The sequence below is a fragment of the Artemia franciscana genome, chromosome 10 (assembly GCF_032884065.1).
Source record: "Artemia franciscana chromosome 10, ASM3288406v1, whole genome shotgun sequence".
Lineage (NCBI taxonomy): Eukaryota > Metazoa > Arthropoda > Branchiopoda > Anostraca > Artemiidae > Artemia > Artemia franciscana.
In genome coordinates, this window is record NC_088872.1 from 21,404,477 (window position 1) to 21,429,761 (window position 25,285).

The 25,285-nt window shown below is 38.2% G+C and overlaps 1 protein-coding gene across 1 annotated transcript; it reads right to left on the reverse strand.

Moving 5' to 3' along the window:
* Nucleotides 1–15,670: 15,670 nt before the first annotated feature.
* LOC136032415 (uncharacterized) lies at nucleotides 15,671–16,609 on the reverse strand. The gene has a single exon (XM_065712724.1). It carries the CDS (start codon nucleotides 16,607–16,609, stop codon nucleotides 15,671–15,673), a length of 939 nt encoding a protein of 312 aa, XP_065568796.1.
* Between the last annotated feature and the right edge of the window lie 8,676 nt (nucleotides 16,610–25,285).

Sequence of the window (25,285 nt, forward strand, 5' to 3'; positions counted from 1 at the left end):
ACACCAGAGATGGCAATACGGACAACTTCCATTGTATATAATTTCAACTTGAGAGATCTTATGGCGTTTGTTGTAGTTTTAATGACCCTTCCTTCAAAAACAGCTTCTTTAAATCTTTCCGCCGTTAGATATTTCTTCATCAGATGTTTTGATGTTCCTTTGGCAGCCTTCTTTAATTTCTCGTTCTGCGTTACAACACAATAGCATTTAGGCGAAGCGGCGATTAATTCTATGAACGTATCGCTTCCTAGTTCGTTTTTAAGCCTGCCAAATTCATTCTTCTTCTGGCTATTTATCAGATGGGGATATTTGATGGGGTCCCAATTGGAAAAGTCTATGATAGGTCGGAGGGTTGGGGATGTCAAATTGCCGACTAAATCCTTTGTAAATATCTTAATAAAGACTGAGTCGGTATCTGAGTAAGCTAAATAAATTCTACCAGAAAGAGGCCCACCATAATATGGAACTAAATTGTCCCACAATGTCTCAGCCATAATTTTCTTGGATATAGATAAGATGGCTGCACCAGCTGCAATATTTTTGTTCAGGAGGGCATGTCTCTTTTTTCTGAATATCAGCGCAAGATTCTCATTAACTATTGAGAAAGAAGATATATTACAGTCTCCAACCAGACGTCTTGTAGTTTTCAGATCTGTTGTAACTATACACGACGTCCTTTTTCGTACTTGCTCTACAGATTTCCCAAAAATAGTGTTGTTAAATAGCTTATAGAGCTCACTCTTCGTTTTAGATTTTGTTTGTGATCTTCTTTCCATAAAATGGTCAATATACGTTTTCATAAAAAATTCCTGTTTGAACTGAATTACGTTATGGATATGATCTAGACGAAAATGATGATTGAGTATAAATTTCAAGTATGTATGGTGTAGGGTAATTTCCTTTTTGTAGCCAAAAGATGCGAGCAATTTATTTGTTGACGTCCATGGGATCTTGTCTTCCTTTATGCGTCTTTGGTTGTATGGTGATAAATCTTCAAAACGGATTTTCTGTCTGGAAATAGGGTGTGGCATCATTTGATAATAGTCGTGGAATTCTCGTGGAATTTCTCCACTAACTGTCACAAAATAGCCATACTCTCCATTCTCTTTTATAGTAGAAAAGTCGGGGTAATCCTGAGATTCTAAAATTTTATAGTCACCAATGGGCATTTTATAATTTGACATGCAGTTTGCATATAGTCCATTATGATCTAAACACAAACCGTAGCTTGGATTATCAGGATGAGTAGGGTCACATTGAATGTACCGATCATTATGGAATACCAAGATTGCCAAATAAAATGTAGTCCCATTTTTTCCGCAATACCTCTCTTAATTTCATCTGTACAAATCATAAATATTCTTTTTCTTTACAGGGTTCTCCTCCAGTATTCCTGAATTTCTCACAAGAAAACTATATTTATGTATATATTTTATTTAATTTGTATATTTTTAATTCAGTACAATAAATTTATATGTCTACTTCTTACTCCAGACTACTTATACCATATTGGAGGCTAGGAAAAACCTAGACCTACTCTTAGAAATATTTTTTCCAGCATAGAAATTCATAAATTTACTAGCCTAGACTATATTGTGTAATAACCACCAGGTTCGTAAATACCTACCTTTGCGACATCGCAATGTTGCGTCACTTGCATCTGCAAGACAGTTGATTGGTGGATTGGGGCGGTCCGGGCGTGGGGCTTGAATTGCCTATCCTTGTCGCAGGAGCTGTTGTCGCAGTAGAATTGCCTATCCTTGTTGCTGGAGCTGTTACGGCCTATACTACTGTCAGCCAAACAAACCTTCTCGATTTTAAGAGCTCTGCAATTGTTTAATGCAGCTTCAATTTTGCTTTGAAAAAGAAAGAAAATGTGAAAATAAAACCTATAATCTAAGCAGTTGCAAGGCAATTCTGAAATTTATTGAATTCAGATTCAAAATGTCCCTATGAAAGACGACTCAACCATGAAGGTCCGACTCAGGATTTTACTGTTTGCTCAAGAATGAGAAATTAGAAACAAAACGTAGGAATTATTTTATTTCTAAGCGTCATATATTGGGAAAGTTGTAGCAAAGATGTTACCTGCTTCGAACTGGAGTTAGATATGATTTCAGCTTTTACTTAAAAGAGTTCTTACTTAGATACCAAGCTTGGTGGAGTTATGTGTTGAAGCCAGAGCCAAAAAAGAAGATTCGGAGGGAGGGGAAAGGTTTTAACTCGAATTATTTTAAATAAAAGCTGAAGAACTTAGGGTAAAATAAGAAAAAAAGAAAACGTAGAGCCAACAACATTTCAATTTTATAACGAGAAAATCGAAACGCCGAATTACTTCAGAAAAAATCGTTCAAAAAACAATTGCTTACTTTTTTTGTCTAGTTGATGGAACATCTTTGAATTAATTCTTAACATTTTTACTTTTTCACATTAAAAATGAAATTGATCCTTAAAAGTGACTGTTTATTGAACTATCCTAGCAATAAAACCTTACTTCCGTGTCTCGCATAGTGGTATCTGCTTGACCTTTGTGTCAAAAAAACGAAAGAATATGTTTCTCGAACATCACTTTAATTTTTTTCTCTCTAGTGGTCTTCTCGACCAATCTTGAGACGAAAACGAGGGGGCTTAACTCTCTTTGCTCGTATATTACTAAAACAGAGAAGGTCTGCAGCCCTTCAGCCAAAATCTAGTGGATTACAAAGGTTCATGAATATAAAGCTATTTGATTTTAGATATTTGCTAGGTGTTACTTCGGCTTAAAAAAAACAAAAACTTAAGAAACTGATGAAATCTCAAAACTGAGTTTCCAACCCAGATTCACAGTGAGGGCTACATAACTAATATAATACCATACCTGCAAACAGGAAAGGTGGGGGCGTCATCATCCCTAACCCTTAATGTGAAAAACTAAAATATACTACTGAAAACTCTTATTTTCTTTGCAGTCGCCCCCCACCCTGTCCTTAAGGTAACACCTGTGGAGACCTAAAATAAAATGCTACTCAGTACTCTGAAATAATAACAATAAATATTTGGTATTCTAAAATAAATTCAACAGATATTAAGAGCAATAAAGAGAAATAAAAACATGAAAAAAAAAAAAAGAAGCAAAAACAGAAGCCTGCAGACAAGCCAGACTTAAAACGAAGTTCCGCTTTCACCTCTAAGAAATGAATTATTTATCTATACACCATTTAATGTGGATTAGGATGTCAGGAATTTATGCCTGATTTTCAGCATACTTAACGTCGTGCCATTCAAAACAAATTTTGCCCATGAGAATAATTCGATAAGATATTTGACATTCGACAACCTTCTGATGAATTTTATTTTTTAAGATGTGTCATGTATATTGTATGATCGCCGGTCAAGTGTTACCGCCAGAGATTGGCTCTCAAGTTTTTATTCACTTCCTCCTAGTTGAAATGAAATGAATGAACTAAAGGAGTTTTGTCTCTAGTTTAAGCTAGCATGAAAATGCCGGACGTGTCATTCTCGGTCAACATGGGTTAAAGCAATATTATAAAATATATTTTATTTTTATATATTTTGTTTATTTTTCTTATAGTATTTTTCTTTTTAAAGTATACACTAAATAGGTAAAAAAGAGCTAAGAGCTCATATGGCACTTGTGACGCGGCAAGAAGAGCTAAGAGCCAAGAGCTCATATGGTATTAGCTCTAACAAATTCTAAGAAGCAATAGATTGATTTAAAAGGAAAATCAGAGGCTTAATGCCGGTCAGGATTTAAAATAAGAGCTCTGAGTCACGATGTCCTTCTAAATATCAAAATTCATTAAGATCCGACCATCCACTCGTAAAATATAAATACCTAATTTTTTCTAATTTTTCCTCTCCCTTTAGCTCCCCCAGGTGGTCGAATTTGGGAAAACGACTTTATCAAGTCAATTTGTGCACCTTCCTGACACGCCTACCAATTTTCATCGTCCTAACACGTCCAGAAGCACCAAACTCGAAAAATCATTGAACCCCTCCCCAATTCTTCCCCAAAGAGAGCAAATCCAGTACGGTTACGTCAATCACGTATCAAGGGCAGTTACTTATTCTATACACCAAGCTTCATCCCGATTCCTCCACTCCAAGTGTGTTCCAAGATTTCCCCCTCCAGCTCCCCGAATGTCAGAAGATCTGGTCGGGATTTGAAATAACAGCTCTGAGACATGAATTCCTTCTAAATATCAAATTTCATTAAGATTCGACTCCCCCCAATTTCACAGGATCTGGTCGGAATTTAAAATAGAGCTCTAAAGCACGATCCTTCTAAACATCAAATTTCATTAAGATCTGGTCACCCTTTCGTAAGTAACAAATACCTCAATTTTAAAAATTACCCCCCCCCCCCCCAACTCCACCAAAGAGAGCAGATCTGGTCTGGTTATGTCAGTCACGTATCTTAGACAGGTTTTTATTCTTTCCATCCAGTTTCATCCTGATCTCTCCGTTATAAGTATTTTCTAAGATTTCCAGTCCCCCCTCCAACTGCCCCCCCCAATGACGCTAGATCCGGTTGATATTTAAAACAAGAGATCTGAGCTACGAGGTCCTTCTAAATATGAAATTTCATGAAGATCCGATCACTCCTTCGTAAGTTAAAAATACGTTATCTTTTTTAATTTATCAGCATTAATCCCGCCCCCCTAATAGGGTGGATCCAATCCAATTATGTAAATCACGCATCTAAGACTTCTGCTTACTTTTCCCACCAAGTTTCATCCCGATCCCTCCAATCTAAGCGTTTTCCATGATCTTAGGTTTCCCCGCCCCAAAATCCCCCCAATGTCACCAGATCCGGTCGGGATTTAAAATAAGAGCTTTGAGACACGACATCTTTCTAAATATCAAATTTCACTGAGATCCGATCACGCGTTCGTAAGTTAAAAATACTTCATTTTTTCTAATTTTTCAGAATACCCCCCCCCCCCCAACTACTCCAAAGAGAGCGGATCCGTTCCGGTTATATCAATCATGTATCCAGGACTTGTGCTTATTTTTTCCACCAAGTTTCATCCTGATCCCTCCACTCTAAGTGTTTTCCAAGAGTTTAGGTTTCCCCCTCCCCCCCCCCCAATGTCACCAGATCAGGACAAGATTTGAAATAAAAGCTCTGAAACACGATATCCTTCCAAGCATCAAATTTCATTAAGATCTGATCAACCGTTCGTAAGTTAAAAATGCTTGAATTTTTCTATTTTTTTCCGAATTAAAGGGCCCCCCTTTAATTCGCTTATTTATTATTAAAATACCTAATTTTTTTCAGAATTATCCCCCCCCAAACTAACCTAAAGAGAGCGGATCAGTTCTGATTATGTAAATCATGTATCTAGGACTTGTGCTTTATTTTTTCCACCAAGTTTCATCCCGATCCCTCAACTCTAAGTGTTTTCCAAGAGTTTAGGTTTCCCCCTCCCAACCCCCCCTCCCCCCCAATGTCACCAGATCAGGACAAGATTTGAAATAAAAGCTCTGAAACACGTTATCCTTCCAAGCATCAAATTTCATTAAGATCTGATCAACCGTTCGTAAGTTAAAAATGCTTCAATTTTTCTATTTTTTTCCGAATTAAAGAGCCCCACCACTCCCCCCCCCCATACTGGGAAAACTATTTCTGATTTAATCTGGTCCTGTTCCTGATACGATTGCCAAATTTCATCGTCCTAGCTTACCTGGAAGTGCCTAAAGTAACAAAACCGGGATCGACAGACAGACCGACAGAATTTGCGATTGTTATATGTCACTTGGTTAATACCAAGTGCCATAAAAACCATATTCGAGCTAATCTAGAAAATGCCCTAACAAAACACAAAATAGTGTGACAACTTTAATGCCCTGACAAAACACAAAATAGTGTGACAATGTCGAAAAACTAAATATGAGAATCTTGATAATGCACCTGAATTTTGCTTTCACCAGCCTTTTATGTGCAACTAGGGTCCGCAGGTAGTTTTAATTTTCAAATAGTATTTTGGCATATGACATACTTATTCCCGAAAATTGGTTCTGTTGGAACCTGTACTTTCACCTCAACTCTATTTTATTGTACACTCCTTTATTTTGAACAGGTGTCCACTAAAATTTTTATACTTGCTTTAGTACTACTATCTACTTTAAATTTAGAAGTTCTACTTTTTTCTTCTTTTTCATTCAAAAGCTTACGAATTTTTATTATGCAAATAGGGATTTCGGATAGTGGAGGGAAGTGACAATAAAGTTTGGAACAACATAATCATTTTAAAAGGGTACGCCAACCGGGGCCTCGCACCGGAGGAGGCTCACGTCCCCCAGATCCTTGATTTTCCTGAATTTTTGGGAAATTCTTATTCAAATTATAAAGCAAGTTGTTTCTTTTATTATTTTTCCCCTCCCCAAAATAATTCCGCTTACGCACTTAGTGTCAACCCGGGTGAAAAATACAAATTATTAGGTTTCCATTTGTCAGCATCTTCGAAAGCGACCCCAGAATGAATTGTGGTATCTGAGAACTGGACACTGGAAAATTGTCTAATAGAGAACACTATAATAATTTGTTAGTGCTCTTACGTGCCCACAGAAGGACATCTTCTTTTTCCCAAAAAATACACATTGTTTTGTTACTTTTGTCCTTCTTTAAGCAGTTGAGCACAATATTTTTCCATAAACAATTGTTTTCCCCATTATCATCTATTAACATTCGACGGAAATTCAGCTGTCAGCAATTCTACTTTGTTTTTCAGGCCAAATTCAGACGACAACCCAAAAACAGGCCTAGAGCAATCCTGACTAAATGAGAGGATTTGCTATTGGCACGTGAATGTTTACAATGTGGTAAAGGGATCTTAAAAAGGTGTGGAAGAAGTATAGAGATGTTTTCCAACAGAAACTGCAAGATATGTTGTTTTATTTCTTTTTTATTAACAGTTTAAAAGGACTGGTATTAATTATTTGACAATACTTTTAGAAGTTTTGTCTGTTATCCCAAGCTGTTGTTGTACTTTTCTGAAACCAATAACGAATCAAAATTTGCTTCTCAAATATGCATTAAAACCTTAGGTACATCTCTTAGGCTGTGTTCAGTCTGTAGCAATGACTTATAATAAGCTGTTTTCATCCAGCCAGACAACAGTAGAAGATGCAATTTCTGGAAGCTATTAGTGACACTCAGTATTTACTTTGAAACGGCTAAACAGTTGCCAAGCGTTCCACTCGGTGGATGCACCAAAGAGTGCAGGTGAGTTGAGTGTCCTACACAAAAATAAACAAAGCGAATGGTTTGTTAGTCTTAAGTGAATAATAACCTAAAAAAATTACTTTCAGAAGACTATATTGATTAGAATATGAATTAAAAGGGGGTAAAAAGTGATTCACTGAACATATTACAAGAGTAGTCAAGGAGTCGAAAAAAGAGTCGTAGTAGAGTCGTAGTAGTAGTCGAAAAAAGAGGGAAACCCCCCTAAAAGTCATTAAATCTTAATGATAATCACACCATCAGACTCAGCGTATTAGAGAACTCTACTGTAGAGGTTTAAATTTCCTATGCGGAAAAATGTGAAATTTTGTATTTTTTTTTGCCAGAAGAAAGATCACAGATGGATGTTTATTATTATTATTATTATTTTGTTGTTGTTGTTGTTGTTTTTATCCAGTGGTGATCGTATTGACAGAGTGGTCCTAGAATGTCGTGGGAGGGCTCATTTGAACGGAATTTAAAAGTTCAAACGCCCTTTTTAAGTGACCAAATAAATTGGAAATGACCAAATAATTGGACAACTAGGCCCCCTCCCACGCTGATTTTTTCTCAAAGTCACCAGATCGAAATTTTGATATGGCCATTTTGTTCAACGTACTCGAAAAATCTAATAACTATGTCTTTGAGGACGACTTAATCCCCCAGGGGGAAGGGCATTAAAGTCCCCGGGGGATTGGCTGAAAGTTATGACCTTTGCCCATTGTTTACATATAGTATTGATTATTTGGAAGTATAAAGAAGTTTTCAAGGGGTTTTTTTCTGGTAGTGAGGGGGGAGGGTTCCTGGGGAGGATGTTTCCATGGAGGAATTTTTCCTGGGGGAAGAGAATTTCCATGAAGGGAACGCTGGATTTCCCAGCATTATTTAAAAAATAATCAGAAATTAAATTAAAAAACACAAGCTCTCCAATAGAAGTGTACTAATTGAATAGATATATTGGTATCAATAGTAAACGAACAATCATGATTTAAATAAAAAACAATTTTTTTAGCTGAAGGTAAGCAGCAATATTGAAACTTCAGACGAACAGATATTATCACGTATATGAAAAGGTTGCCCCCTTCTCAGTACCTCACTCTTTACGCAAGTGTTTGAATTTCATTCCAATTATTTAAGAATGGCTCCTGACACACAAGGACCGTTTAATTAGAATAATAAGCTTTTTACAAATTCACAAACACTTTAGCGTAAAGAGGGAGGTACTGAGAAGGGGTAACTCCCTTATATACGTAATAAAACCAAAAGAAAAATCTGAGAAAATTGCGGTTCAAACAGTTCGTGGTAACAAACTGTAAGTAAGAAGCGATCGGGCTCAATAGTAACCGAAACTCTAAAAAGCGGGATTTTGATATCAATAGATATACTAAAAAATCGACTTTTAATGCTTATTTCAATTATATAAATTTGATTAAGTTTAGTCTTACCCATTAAAGGTTACGAGCATGAAAATAGTTTCCTGATTTTCGAAAGAAAGGGGGAAACACCCCCTCAAGTGATCATAATAAAAATCACACCATCTGATTCAACGTATCAGAGAAACATATTGTGTAGGTTTCAAGCTGCAAAAAAGTAGAGTTTTGTATTTTTTTTTTTTGCCAGAAGATAGATCACAGATGTGCGTTTATTTGATGATGTTATTTTCCAGGGGTGATCGCATCGACCCCGTGGTCCTAGAATACCGGAAGAGGGCTTATTAGAACAAAAATTATAAGCTCTAGTGCCTTTTATAAGTGACCAAAAAATTGGAGGGCAATTATGCCACCTCCCCCGCCACTTTTTCCCCAAAATTGTCCAAACAAAATTTTGAAATAGTTATTAGGTCCTTCATCGTTGAAAGGCCCAATAACTATTGCTAGGGGTATAACATGACCCCCTCCCCCCAAAGCCCCAGAAGAAAGGTCTTTAAGATATAAAATTTTCCCTTGTCTATGTATAGTATTATATTGGGATGCATGCATCGTTTTCAGGTGGGCGGGGTGGACGTCTTTAAGTTTAATATCTTTAAGCCTAGAGGATACTCCCATGGGGAGAGGGTTTTTCCGTGGGCATGGGGTCAGATTTTCTTGCATCATTTCAAAAACGATCTGAAATTAAATAAAAAAAAAAACTAGTTTTTCAACTGAAAATAAGAAGCAACATCGAAATTTAAAACGAACAGAAATTTTTACGTATATGTAGGGTATTGCCTCCTCCTCAACACCTCGCTCTTTCTACGTAAGTTTTAATCTTAAACCCAATTCTTTAAGAATGACTCCTGAAACACAAGGGTCGTTAAATCAGAACAATAAGACGCTTTTTTAAAAAAGCTAAAAAACTTTAGCGTAAACAGCGAGGCGTTGAGGAGGCGGCAACCCCCTTCATATACGTAATAATTTATGTTTGTTTTAAGTTTTAATGTTGCTCCTTACTTTAGTTGAAAAAGCTTGTTTTTTTTATTTAAATTCAAAGTGAAGAATGTTCAGGAGAACAGCAATATAATTTTGAGAACTAAGATTAGAATATTAAAAACAATGGCAATGATAGCAGTCAAATGTGGTTCTGAGAAGGGTCAGTTTAAAAAGGTAGAGGAAGTTGTGTTAGATGGTTTGCATATAATATTGTCAGTTAGAGATAATAAAGAGTTATCACTAAAATCGCAACTCTGGTACCCAGGGTTGGCGCCCAGTATTATCTAAAATCGGGACAGAATTTTTCTAATCTTGGGATGCAAATAAATCTAAAGTCGGAATAGCACCTTGCTAATCCCGGTATCCTGGGAAATCAGAAAAGAAAAACAGCATCTCGATTTATGTAAAGTAGCAGTTGAATTATTATAAATTCTGGTACCCGATGGAATCCAAAGTTAGGATTGCAGCTTACTAATTCTGCTACTCTAGGAAAATAAAAAAAAAGACGTCTCCCTTTACCTACATTAGCAGTAGGAGTACTGTAGATGCCCGGACCCCAAGAAATCTAAAGTCGGGATTGCAGCTTGCTCGGTACGCAAAGGAAAATAATAATTTTTTAGTCCAGAACCTTTATCTCAAAAAAGGGTCGAACCCGGACAAAATTGCAATATAAACGAAAATTGCACCAAAATGATCATAAAAAAATTCTATACAATATAGTTAAAGTCCCCATAAACCCGAGTGAAAATAGTTTAAAGTGAGTTATCTGGGGTTTTTACATACGCTGATTACGAATTGACATCTAAAATTCAGTATAGAAAAAGAGTACTGCGGAAAACGGGGGAAAGGGGAAAGAGGGGAGAAAAGAGAAGAATACAGGGTATGGGTAGAAAGCGATTTGAAAGATATTTTTGGGGTATTTCTATCTGGTGATTACGAAATTAAGAAATAAAATAATATAAAAAATCGATTAACATAAAACAGGGAAATGGGGGAGGGAGGGAAAAGAAAAAATATACAGGGTAGGGTAGAAAGCACGTGGAAATGTGTTTTCTGGGGTTTTTCTATCTACTGATTATAAAATTGACATCTAAAACAAAGTTCGACAACAAATACAGGATATCTATAGAGGTTCGGCTACCCCATAGGTTCCAAAAAGGCAAAAAAAAACTCGAGAAAGAAATACGGAAAGATACTGAAATTGCATTATTCCGTATTCCTTGCCGTTATCAACAAGCGCGTGGGTTCGTCGACATAATCCTGTTCTAATTCGACATTCAGTAAGAGAAGCAAGGTAGACTAATCACCGCTGAGTTCCTGACGGAATGACATCTAGCGGAGCCAATAGTCCCCAGTCTGCGTGGATGCTTACACATGTGACATGGTAGCAGGATAAATCAAGGTACGACGAGATTTTTTGTTAAGTCAAGCATAATTTTGCGTATCGGCAACTCTTCTTTCAGTACTAAGCCAAGCTTAATTCATTATTTTCCCTGGGTGCCCGAATTCATGGTTATTAGTTGCGTTTTGTTAAGATTAAACAAGAGCGACATCTAGTTTTTCAGCTTGTTTTCAGAGACGGTCTTTCGAGATGGCGCGCCATTTCGAAGGTTCAGAATTCATTTAGAGAGTTATCATTTAAAGGTATCTGCCCTATTTTTACCGAAACTAAGCTGCTCTTCTCTTTCAGTGCAAGATGAGTCGCTCCAACAGACTCTGCATTCTTTGTCAGCAGGACATATCAAGTTATGATGACACATCGGTTGTTCTGCCTGCTAAAGGAGCACCATCGGTGAGCACAGCAAGCAAAGACTGAGGTGAGCAGATTCCTGCAGAACCAGGTCAGATTGTTCATAAGGCATGCCGAAAAGATTACTGCCGCCAAAGTACCATTTATACCTTGAAACAGACAAGTGAACAACCTATCCCTAACGAGACTCCGAGAAAACTGAGATCTCAAGATTTTTTTAATGCCCAGGTCTGTTACATTTTTTGCAATTCTGAAGTGGGGTCGGAGAAGTCGATAAGAAAGGAGACCAACGAAGAGTGCGTGAAAGCAGCCACGACAAGAACTTAGACACTCAGTGTGGCGGGCTTGCGAAAGTAGAAGCAGAGACAATTGGGCGACGAGTGTTCTCAGAAAGATCAATTGCATTCTTTCTGACTTCCATGCTGCAGATGCAGTTTACCATTACTATGTGAGCTTTAAGACAAACAAAAGTATGCCAAAACCGTACGAAGAGGAGAAAGAGAACGATTCTGCCAAGGCAGGAAGACCAGCCGAAACAAAGAAGCGAGAAGCTTTTGAAAAGTATCTAAAGCACTTTAAAAATATAGAAGACCAATACTTTACTCTTAGTGATGTCGTAGAAAAGATTAATTTTTTACTTGGAGTCGGAGAAGCTTACATCCAACGTCTTTTGCTTGAAAGCTATGGGGATCGTGTGCTTATCATGCATTTGCCTCGGAAAGCTAGCATTGTGACATTCAGAGAGACAGGCTGCGAGAGCCCGCGATGCAGCTGCGAGAAAAATGGATTAGCGTGTACGTTCGCGTGCGGAAAATGTCAGGGTATCAACTGTTTGAACAGGGACAACGAGATTGTCGAAGATGAGGAGCTCGACTAGTGATATCAATGCTGTGTAATTTAAGTCAACTGTACTGCCTAAAAAAGTGCAGATTTTACCAATAGTTTTTGAAATTCTCTTTTTAGTTTTTTATTCAACGATATTGCCTTCGAAAGTGCAAATTTTACCTATAATAGCTGAAGTTTTATATTGTGATCACTACCAAACGGTTGTTTTATTTATGTTTAGTAATTCAAATGGTTGTAAGAAATGTCTGTGATTCAAGAAAGTAGAAGTTTGATACTTATGCGAGTTATTTTGTTCATAGGCCTACTTATTAGTCATTAGCAGGTGGCTCAGGAGTCAGACCTCCCTTCCTCTTTTCCGTTATTTCCTCCAGTTTTGTTCGGTTTTTGTGGTTCTCGTTTTCTTTCCTTCATTTGAGGTGTCAGTTTTGTGATCAGCAGATAAGAAAATCCCAGAAAACCCACTTCAAACTGATTTCTACCCCTGACTTCAATTGTCCCTTTTCTTCCCCTCTTTCCTCCTTTTCCCGTGTTATGGTGGGGCTCATGTTCTTTATTCCATTTTAGATGCCAGTTTCGGGATCAGCAGATAGAAAGACCCCAGAAAACATTTCAAAGTGCTTTCTACCCCTACCCTGTGTTTTTAAATTTTTCCCCTCTTCCTCCTGTTCCCCCCATTTTCCGTAGTACTTTTATTCTATACTGAATTTTAGATGTCAGTTTCGTGATCAGTGTATTGGAAAACCCCAGAAAACTCACTTTGAACTATTTTCTGGGTATGATCGGCAGTTTTCCAAATTTCCCCCGCATTTCCCCCTTTTCCTGTTTTTCGGGTACTCACCCCAATTGGATTTATGGGAAATTTAGTATGTTGTATGTAATTTTTTTCTGATCATTTTGGTACCATTTTCGTTTATATTGCAATTTAGTCCGAGTCAAACCCTAAAAGTCCTGGACAATTTAGGTTATATCATGTGATCTAATGTCTTCAAGACTAAGTTGTCGATTTTATTAACCAACAAAATTAGCAATCCGCATTCCCAATTTTATAAACTTGTCAATTTCATTGGTACCAAACAGGGGCGGCTCTTGGGGTAAGCGAAGTCAGCGGTCGCATATGGCACCGAGTGACAGGAGGAGTCTTGAACAAAGGGCACCCTCTGTGGCAAAGCGTATCAGAGACGCACTCCGCCACCGGGCGCCATGTGACTTAATCAAGACAAAAATTATAAGATAATTGGATAGCCTCCCAAACCGATTTACATCACCCAAAGAATGGTATAATTTCTTAGCAATGAAATTGCCTCAACTTGAACAATCCGTCTTGGCGCAACGCACGTCAGTTGCTAGTTATTTTATGGCACTAATTTCAAATTTTTCAAGGAGAGTCGTGTTTGCGTAGGGCAAGTGTACTGAAAAATCGAATGAAGCACTTCGATAATGCCGATGACTGTCATGGTTCTGGCTTGAACGCCGTTTCGATTCGCACCAGCTCACACAAAATTAACAGATATTAAACCTCAGACACAAAATTGATCGGTAACCACATTGAACTCAAGCGGACGGGGGGAGGAGGGGGGTGGGGAACTAGTGTAGAAACATTTTCTTTTAAAACAGGTTTTTATTGTAATTAAACCGAAAAAATTGTTTAACCACACTGTCAGTAATTTTATTTTGTAGTCTAAATCTAAAAAAAAACTAGACCTTGACTTATGACCTTCGGCTTTGTGATGTTAACGCTTTATGCCGTATAGTCTTTATTTACTTCTGCCTTGTATGTTTTAATGCATTGTTTCCCATAATATTTTATCAGAATATACTTGACTTTAACTTACTTGACTTAAGTCTCCTGCCGGGCACTGCTCGGCGTAGAGAGTGACGTCTGCCTCCTCCACCCACTTCGGTCCATGGCGAGTATTTGCTCTTCGCTCTGTCTGATGTTTGCCATCGCCAAGAACTCGGACAGGCTGTCGGACCAACGTTTCTTCGGTCGGCCGCGAGGTCGCTTCCAACCAACTTTGATAGGGTCAAAGTCATAGATCATCTTTGCGGGTAGATGTGATGGCATTCGAAGCAGATACCCGAACCATCGTAAGGCTCGCTCGGCTGCTTGAGTCGAAAACCAGGACTGCTTTTTGAGCTGCAGAAGCTTTTCATTGCTGACGAAGTCGGACCATCGTAGGCCCTCAATCCTCCTCAGGCTCTTTGCATGAAATACGTCTATTTTCTTGAGGGTTGCAGCTGATGCTTGCCATGTCTCAGCTCCATAAAGCATCACAGAGCCGACTAGAGCGTTGAAAATCCGCAGTTTTGCTGTGCGACTGATTTGGTTTTTGGCAGAGGTTACGATTCAGTCTACCCATGACAGAAGACGCTTTAGATAATCTTGCCTGCAGCTCGGGGAGAATTGAGCCATTTGAAGAAATTACGGAGCCCAGGTAGGTAAAGTCTTTAACAACCTCGATGCTAGTGGTGCTGTCCAGGCTAATGGGAGAGTTAATAGCAGGAGAAGACGGGTCTATGGCCATAATTTTAGTTTTGTTCCAGTTTATATGCAGTCCTACTTTGGCAGCCTCTTCTCGCAGAATTCGGAGCGCTTCCAGCAGCTGCTCCATGGAGTCCGCCAGAATGGCCAAGTCATCGGCAAAATCGACATCTGTGATGGTATGATCTCCGAATTTGAGCCCAAAGCTGAGACATGAAGTGGTTTTTGTCATAACGTAATCTATGATGACATTGAAGAGATCTGGGGCCACTACACATCCTTGGCGCACCCCTGTCGTGATTTGAAAGAACGGGCTGCGCCGACCATTAATTTGTACACAGCTCTCCGTCCCATGGTGCAGCGTCTTGAGAAGTCTGCAATATTTCTCGGGTAGGCCAGTCAACTCTAGAATCCACCAAAGAGCTTTTCGATCGACTGAGTCAAATGCAGCACGGAAGTCAACGAAGGCAATAAATGCTTTCTGTCGGAACTCTGTGGTCTTCTCTACTATTTGTCGAATCGTGAAAATCTCTTCGATGGTTGAACGATCCGACATAAAACCAGCTTGCTCCGGTCGCCGGATTTTTCGAATGGTGCTCTGACATCGATCCAGCAGGACCATTGAAAACAGTTTGCCAGGGACTGACAGTAGGGTTATTCCCCGGTAGTTGGAGCAGTCGCTTCTCGAGCCTTTTCTCTTCCATAAGGGGATGATGATACCCTTCCGCCAATCCTCGGGAATTATCTCTGTTTTCCAGATTGTAGAGAACAGGGTGTGTAGAAACAGGAGCATTGCAGGACCTCCATATTTTAGCAGCTCTGATTTTAAGCCATAAATACCAGCAGATTTATTATTCTTGAGTCTTTTTACTGCATGTCCAATTTCTGAGGGGCTGAGAGGCTCATCTGGAGGAACATCTGTTCCAGGTCTTTGACTGCAAGGTTGGCTGGGACTATCATTAGGAGGCGCAGACGGACCAGTATTGTTGAGGAGCGAACAGAAGTGGTTTCTTCCACCACTCAAGACAAGAACCTTCGTCAGAGAGAAGTGCACCATCCCTGGACAGGACGGGACCCAAGGTGGGACTTTTATTTTCAGTGAGGTCTCGGAGATGCTTGAATAGACTCTCCAGGTCTTTCTTTTTTGCAGCTAGCTCAATTTCATCGGCTTTCCTTGCAACAAACTGGGTTCTATCCCGGTGAATGAGTCTATTCCGCACTCCATTGAGCCTCCGATATGTGGTCATGTCCCCAAGAAGTCTTGCCTTCCGTCTTTGCTCTATGACTTGCAGTGTTTCATTAGTTAGCCACGATTTCTTTGGATAACTCCTCTTGCCAAGCACCAGTTGTGCTGCTTCACTGGTCTGCAATTTAAAATGCTTCCAGAGATCTTCGCTGCTATTAAGTGATCCAAGGGCCTCGAAGCGATTCAATATCTCGATACTGTACTTCTGGCGAGTATCTGGTTCCTTTAGTTTCCCAATATCTGCAGCGACTAGTTTTCTTTTCGATTGTTGTGCATGGAGGCGAAGCCGAAAATTGGCGCACACAAGCCTATGGTCTGCGTTTCCAAGCTCTGCTGATCTATAAGTTCTGCAGATCTTCACCAATGATCTCCAGCGTTTGGAAATAATGACGTAGTCAATCATCTTCTTTGTACGACCGTCATTACTATACCACGTGTACTGATGAATAGTTTTGCGTTGGAAGTAGGTGTTTGCAATGTAAAGGTCGTGAGATCGGCACAGTTCAAGTAAGCGGAGCCCATTGTCGTTAAGTGGGTCAGGGGATACAGGACCAACTGTGCCACGCAATAAGCCCACATCATCGTGGAATGTCGCATTAAAGTCACCAAGGAGAACAGTTATATCATGGGGTGGGATACTGTTGCAAGCCATCTGGACAAAGCAGAGTAGAAATCCTCCTTATTCGCATCATCAGAATCGTTGGTCGGGGCATAGCATACGATGACAGTCATCTTACCATGCTTGTGTCCAAAGCGGGCCTTCATTAATCTGTCAGATACAGCTTCGTGTAAAAGTAAGGCCTTTCTTGTAAGGCTATTTAGTGCAAGTCCAACACCATTCCTTCTCGAGCTTCCTCCAGACCAGAGCAATGAGTCATTGTTACCTATTCGCTCTTCTCCACTTCTGGTAAGACTTGTTTCTGTAAGACCTGCAATTGACACTTTGTTCTTGCGACGTTCTCCAGAGAGTAGGTTCTTTGACGCAGGTGTATTAAAAGTCAAAACATTCCAGGTGGCTATTTGTAGCCCCCTTCGGTCCATAAGGTTTAGTCTGTCAGTCTTTCTGAGGTCGTCAGCATGTCCATTGACGCGCGATGGTCGAGATCTTAAAAGGGAATCCGGGTCCGAGGCTATATTGTCACTTTTCGTAGCACTTAATTTTCGGGTGGAGGGTCGCTAGCCCAGACCCCTAGGCCTGGAATCTGATTAGGGCTAGGTTAAACCTAGGTACTGAGATTCCCGGGGTGGGCTCCACCCGCCACATGATGTTTCGGCCGTCCTGATCGGAGTGTTTAGTTAGGGGAAAAACCCCATATCCAGAGGCACGTGGTCAGCAGACAGAGTCTGCCTCATTCCGGACGAACTCCATTCACCTACAAATAAATACATAGCTCCACATAATCATTTGACGGGGAAGTAAAATTAATGTGTGTGGGTTTGTAGGGGGTGTGTTTGAAGCTTCAAAACGAGGATTTTAGTCCCTGTTTTTCTAAAAACAAAAAGAATAAATTATGAGACGCAATTCAGGTCGTCAGTTACAATAGATAGTTCTAAAATATGAGCCGCGAATTTTTCAATCCTGATGACTTAAAAAAAAAAGTTCTCAATTACAATAAAATGAAACAAACCAATTTTAAAAGGGGTCTTATTTCTATTTTATTTAATTGTAAATGGCAATGTACAGGGATCAAAGAATTTGTTTATGTGTAGGCATATTTAATATGGTAAATAAAAGTAAATGTTGTCAAAAGAAATGAAAAAACCGATGCTAATATTTCGTTGTATAGCTTAAGGCCGGACTGTATGTTTATGGAAAATTAGCTTACGATCTTACGGTACAAAAAAGGGGTGGCTATCTTGTAATGAATACAAATGGCTTTAGAAAGCGATCCTTACTTGACTCAGCAAAATTTGATTAGCAGGGTTTCAAGCTGACATGTGATTTCAAATGACAAAATCGGAAAAAAAGGTAAAAAGAGGACAAATAAGAAGAATTTTGTTTCACTCTCAGCATTAGCCTTTATTTAAGTTGAGGAAGGAGTAAAGTAAAAAAAAGAAAATCAATTACAGAAAAAACGTGGGGATAGCTGATAAAACATTGAAACGAAAGAATACGCTTATTTAGTGTAAATTATTTGATAATTTATAGATTATACAATTTTTTGATTGTTTACACAGAATATACCAATAGTAAAGGGGAAAATGTTCTACCCCAGTTGTGTCCCAAAAGAGTAAGGGTCTAAATGTTAAATTTCTGTTGATGGCGAGGAGTATTTCAAACTAAATCGAAAGCCATTTTGTGGATCCTAGTTATATGGAAATAAGAGTGAAATTTGAAAAACAATTATTTGGTGGAAACACGTAATGATAAATTAGAAATTATTGACGATAAAGAATACGCTTATTTTGAGACAAATTATTTGGTAATTTAAAAATTAGACAATTTTCGATTGTTTACACATTGGATTTATCATTGACAAAGGAGGGAATGTTTCAACTCAATTGTGTTCCAAAAGAGTAAGAGTGTCAAAGTGAAACTTTTGCTAAAAAATATTGGTACTTGTCTATACACTTGAGAAGTGAAACTTGGTCAATGCTGGTGGAAAAAAAATACGATGAAAACAGAATACTTTATTAGCAAAATTGTTAAAACTACAACTTAAAAATATGCTCCCAGAACGCAGGAATATCCTCAAGAATCACGTTAAAATGAACTCAGTCTTCTGCTTTTACTGCCTCCCGCCATATGCACTCTACTAAGTAAGAATGTAAAAGATGGCGGGATGTACCTCGATGCTGTTTGTTCCTCCACCTTGCGGAACCCCACATTCTCTATACTTTTCGGGCAGAGACGCCGGTTTCTGGGTCGACAAAATTTATTTTTGTAGGTCACTTTCAAATGAGTGGAACCTTCTTATTCCAGCTCAGTTGTGTTGTAGTCCTTCCAGCAGTCTGGAAGCATTCTTGATCCTGGCTCTTTTTGAAGCTTAATTTGTTGGGTATTTGTGTATAATTTAGAACACACTCAATTTGTGAAGTTAGGTTCTTTCGTGGAACAAACTACGATGCAGGTACATTTTAATGAAATATTTTATATATAGAGGTGGTTAGGTTAAGTTAAATTAGATATTTGATATAATGCACCCTCCCTCCCTAAGATGCAAATATATAGCCCAAAATTTTGATAAAGCTAATGCATTAAAACAAAATATGATGAAATATAATGCTTTATTAGGAAAATTGTAAAATTACAACTTAGAATTGACGCACTGTTTTGCTGTGGGCAACAACCCCTTATCCTAGAAAAATATAATTGCCTCTTTTTCAGTCTTTGGCAAATCCCAAATATTCATTTCAAAATCCATGTTCAGACACTATCTTCTATCACTATGCGTAGCAAACTTATTTGAGTTTTGTATTTGTAGCTATGGAACCGGATTTTCTCAACAAAATTATCGAGTGTGTTCTGAATTGAATTGAATCAATTCAATAATGAACAACGTAGTTTGTTTCACGAAAGAACCAAACTTCACTTATTGAGTGTGTTCTGAATAATACACAAATAACAATTGATGGAGTAAAGAATCTGCTAGTAAAGTTTCTGCTCCTCGCTCGGGGACTTCCGCTTAAAAGCTTTCACCGTGGAAAAATCTTTTCCCGGAACTCCCTCTCAATACCTACTCCTAAACCAAATACCTACTTGCGGTAAGATTCTTCCTGCATTATTTTTTCTTTTTTGTAAACAAGGATTCATCTATTTCCACTATATCACCAGTTCCTCCAATTTTCCCACAGTTTTTCTGTTGCATAGAAAACCCGCAAACTTCCCATTGATTTGAACATCCATGGTGGGATACTATATTCTATCACTAGTCAAAGCAAACTAACCGGTGTCCTCAAGAATCGCGTTAATAATGAACTAAAATGAACTAGGTCAAGAATCGCGTTAATAATGAACTTTTCTTTGCCTTTGATACGGTCAGCCGACGCTGAAGCTCCCAATTTAATAGCTCACAAATGACCTTCACAATTTTGCTAATAAAGTATCCTATGTTCATCACATTTTATTGTCACCAAACTTCACTTCTCGAGTATGTTTTAAATAATAGACAATTGCCGGGGTATTTTTTAACTAAATCAAAGGAACCATGTGCAAATGGCTTATAAAAAAAGTGTATCTATATTACTTTAGGAATAGCGAAGGGTTTTAACTTAAAACTTCCAGACCTCCTATTACTGCTGCTTCTAAAATGGCTGCAACCATTCATCAACTTGACTACAACTACTTGCGACTGTGACCATTTCTAATTGCAACTGCTTTCATGTAATTTTGAAGGGATTATTGATCAACATCAGAGCATATTATTTGCATGCAGGTTGTAAAAAATTTCTATCAGCAATAGCCTTAGAACAGCAGAGGGTGTTAAGTTGAAACTTTCAGGGGTTTGTTGAAAGGGATGTAAGAAAGTAATTGAGGAGAAGAGGACTGCATGTCTGAAGACTCAGATCCTTATAAATGTGGTGCCTCGCACTAGACGATAGGGCAATAATTATGAATGATACAATTTATCGATTGTTTCTATGTAGAACTTACAATTGAGAAAGGGAAGGGGGGTTATATTCTGGAATAAAAAAGATCAGAGGTTTACGGTGAAACTTCAAGACGTTTTGACTATTTTGAACGAAATGGCTAATTTTCATCTAATATCTTTGTACGAATGTTAACGAAAAAGGGCTTAGGTCTCAATCCCTTTGACTCTTTTAAGCACTAAAACTTTCAAATTTCAAATGAATGAGCACCTTCCGAAGTTTATATGAATGAAATGAAATTCTATTACTCTTTACTTATACCGCGTTTCAGATATTTGTATTGAAAACCACCAAAAATTTCATCATTTCAACACTAAGTTTTAATTGAATTCTAATAAAAGGATTTATTTTGGTACACAAAAACAGAACGCAGTGAGTGGAGAGAAACAACACACCCTCTGGAAATAAAAATGCATATATCATTAGGTTGCAACAAAACGTACAGGCCAAAACAAACTTGATACTTTTTCTCTACAAAACATGATCAAATAGAAAAAAATCTTAGTGACTAAAAAGACAGAAAAACACTTTCTAAGTATTAATTATTCGGTGTGGTATGAAAAAAAAAAGATATAGAAACAGTGCAATTCCTCCTTTCTTCTAATCTAAACAATTTACCAGCAAAGTTCTTATTGCACTTCAAAAATTTATACCTACGAGTTTTTGAACTTGCTTTCAACTTAACTCCATCCAAAATAATGGGAATATTTGAGGCACAGAAGCATTCTACAGTTGAAAATTATCCCGACAGATTTAACTTTGGTAAAACGTTTGAGTAGATATAAGTATTAAGCAAAAAAACATGATTTACGAATGATGATGAGTCAGAAGAATTGTTCCCCTCCAAGGGCATAAGTTCTTCCCCATTTTTGGCCTTCTCGAAATCTTTGCCTCCCAAGAAACGCTATCTTTCCTGAGACAAAATTCTGTACACGTCCTCAAGTGGGACTTAGCTCTTCTGTTTATCCTCTTTCATAGGTAGCGCAACAGCGCAACCTAAGAAGAGCAATGTGGGCACAATTTTATTACTTATTTATTTATTTCTTGGTTTATTTGTTTTAAACCAGGGCACCTCGTATCGAAGGGGTTGTCGTAGAAACTTCGAAAAGGGCTCTTTCGATTGAAAATTGAAAGGTGATTCCTTTTTAATAATTGGGAGTCATCTAAAATATCACCCTAATCATTTACACTAACACATCCAATCGAAATTTTGAGATGGTGATTTTTTTCAACATAGTTGAAAGGTCCGGAGATTATGTCTTTGGTGATGATATCCCCCCCCCCACATCCCTGAGGGCAAGGGTTATAAACTATCCCCTAGGGACATATAAGGTTCATATAGAAAGGGTTATCGTATAAATTTTGGAGGGGCTCATTGGATTGGTAATCAGAAGTTTTGGTACTCTTTTTAAGATTCAGCATCATTTTAGGGTGGATACCCCCCACACCTCATATTTTCCCTAAATATATCCGATAAAAATTTAGAGATGGTCATTTGTTGTTGGAAAAACTTTAAAAAAGCCTCATTAGATTGAAAACTAAAAGGGCCAGTAAGCTTTTCAATAGTAAAAGTGATTGGAGGGCAACAAGACCCCCCCCCCACGCCTATCAATTCCCCCAAAAAAATTAATCAGATTTTAGAGACAGTCATTTTGTTCAACATAGTTGAAAGGTCTATAATTTATGTCTTTGAGGATGACACCTTCCCCCCACAGCCCTCAGGGCAAAGATTGTAAAATATGCTCCAATGGCATATCGGCTAACGTTTAAATGGAAAACTTTGTCATAAAAACCCCAGAGGAGCTCATTTGATTGAAAATTAGACATTCTAGTGTCGTTTTTATGAGCCAGAGGGATCAGAGGGCAGTCACCCTCCTAACCCCCCCCACCCTGCATCAAATTTTTCACAAATGCATCAGATAAAAATTTTTAGATCACCATTTCTTCAAAAACAGTCCAAAGATCATGTAATAAGGCCAATGGGGTTGAAAGAATCCTCCAAAGTCTGTGGACAAGGGTTGTAAGTTATGCCCCAGGAGAACATAATATTTAGAAGGGGTGGTCGTGTGAACTTTAGAAGAGGCTCTGTCCAAGATCTCATGGGAAAGGTCTCTTAAAAGTTTTTGCTTGCTGGATAGCAATAGTGCTCCAGTGAGTGTGGATATAATAAATGGTTATTTTGCTTCAATTTCTAAAATTTATCCACTACCCCAAAATATGCCTGCCAAAAGTGCAGTGAGGGACATTCCTGATTGAAATACATCAGACCCAGCTTAAACTGGAAAATCTTGACACAGATAAGTCAACACCCAGGTGATATCCCTACCAAATTGATTGTGAAATATGCCCAGTATTTAAGTGTACCTCCAACTGCTATTTGAAATACATCAGACCCAACTTAAACTGGAAAATCTTGACGCAGATAAGTCAGCATACCGATGTGGTATCCTTACCAAATTGATTGTGAAATGTGCCCAGTATTTAAGTGTATCTCTAACTGCTATTTTTAACCAATGTTTTGTAGATGGTACTTTTCCAGTGTGTTTTAAACGAGCTACTATATCACCTATACCGAAAAATAGGACTCCAAAAGTTCCCTCTGACTTATGACCTATATCGAAAACTTTTATTTTCTCTAAAATTTTTGAAAGTTTTATTTTCTATTTCCTTTTTGACTATATTCAAGATAAAATCACCCCAAATTTGTTTGACTTTAGGCCGAATCATAGCACCACGCATTGCTTAATTTATATACTTGACACTGTTTTCAAACATCTTGAGCTAAATAGTTTCTATGTTGAGGCTGTTTTTGCTTATATCAGGTGTACCATACACGTATCAAGAGGTTCTCTATGTAGACCTAAGGATCGTTACATTCGATTCCTAGGCATCTTGCTTGACAGAAATCATCAAGCAACATATTGACCTGATTGAAATTAAAGTCTCCAGGAGTCAAGGAATCCTTAGAAAGCTCAAATACATATTTCCAGGGTTAATTCTTATAATCATGTTCTGCATCAATGCCGGGGATTGTGATCAGTGTATTGTTTTTGGTGATGACAGTACTCTTGGCACAACTGGTAAAACTGAATCTGATCTTCGTTCAAAGATGATAGGCCTTTTTGAGTATGATCAAAAATTATGTTAGAGAATTTCTAGCAAGTAAAACAAATCTGTTTTCTCTTGGATTTGATGTCTCTGGTTTGATTTAATTGATATTTAATATTTAATTGAGTTGGGATCTTTAATTGAGCTGGTGAAATCATGTGCTACCCCTGTCTAACTTGTCAGTTTTGGGGATTATTAAGTGGGCGACTGGATTTTATTTTGATTTAGTGTATATTTTTTGTATTGGAATTTTTCTCGCTCCTGTTCTTTCCCAGCCATGGAGCCTTATAAGGGAGATTGTCTTGAAGTATTTTTGTTTATGAAATTTCTTATTAAATAAAGCACTCAGAACTCAGAGATCACTTTGAATCTTAAAAAGATTACTAGAACTTCTGACTACCAATTTAGTTGGCCCCTCCGAAGTCTATACGACCACCCTTTCTATAAAAACCTTATATGCCCCTAGGGTGTAACTTGCAACCCATACCTGAGGTCAGCGGGGGAGGTCATCCTCAAAGATATAATTTTCGGACCTTTAAACTACGTTGAACAAAATGGCTATCTAAGAATTTTGATTTAATGTTTTTGGGAAAATGGTGGGCGTTTGAGGGGTTAGTTCCCCTCCAATTAGTTTTGACTATTAAAAGGGGAACTAGTCCCTTCGATCTTCAACCAAATGGGCCTTTTTTGGAGTTCCTATGACGATAAATGGCCATGTAAAAATTTCTATAGGCTGCATTTAGCGAAAACAAGAGGCTGGGGATCCATCCTCCGATTATTCTGAACCTATAAAGGGGCACTAGAAATTCTTATCACCAATCCATTGAACTAACTCCTAAGCTTATACAATCAGCCTATAAACACCCTATGGTACCTCATATAAGCTTTATATGCCCCCAGGGCATAACTCAAAACCTTGCCCTGAGGGCTGGGAGGGTGGTGTCATCCTCAGCTATAATTGCCGAACATTTCAACCACATTCAATAAAAGGGAACTAGCTCCTTCGATCTCCAACCAAATGGGCCTTTTTCGGAGTTCCTATGACGAGAAATTGCCATGTAAAAATTTCTATAAGTTGCACTAAGCGAAAACACGAGGCTGGGGAAAATATCCATCCTCCGATTATTCTTTCGACCACATTTAATCAAATTGCTATCTCAAAATTTTGATTGGATATTTTTGGGAAAATGGCGGGCGTGGAGGTGGTTTAGTTAACCTCCAATGACTTTCGACGATTAAAAAGGGCACTAATCCTTTCAATTCTCAATCGAATGAGCCCTTTTTGAAGTTTCTACGAACAAAAAATGGCCATCTCAAAATTTCTATCAGATTCATTTGGGGAAAATACGACGGATGCAGTATCCACCCTCCCATCACTCTGAATCTCAAAAAAAGGCACTAAAACATCTGATTACTAATCCAGCAAGCCCCCTTTGAACTTTATACGGTCACCCTTTCTACGCAAACCTTAAAAAGACACCTTTAAAAATAAAAAGACACTATCCCTTTCAATTTCCAATCAAGTAAGCCTTTTTTGAAGTTTTTACGAAAACAAATGGTCATCTCAGAATCTCTATCAGATACATTTCGGAAAAATACAAGGTGTGGGGGGTATCCAGCCTTCGATTGT

What these genes read in the sequence shown, in the direction of transcription:
- LOC136032415 (XM_065712724.1), bottom strand. Translation starts at nt 16,609, where the DNA reads ATGGCTTGCAACAGTATCCCACCCCATGATATAACTGTTCTCCTTGGT.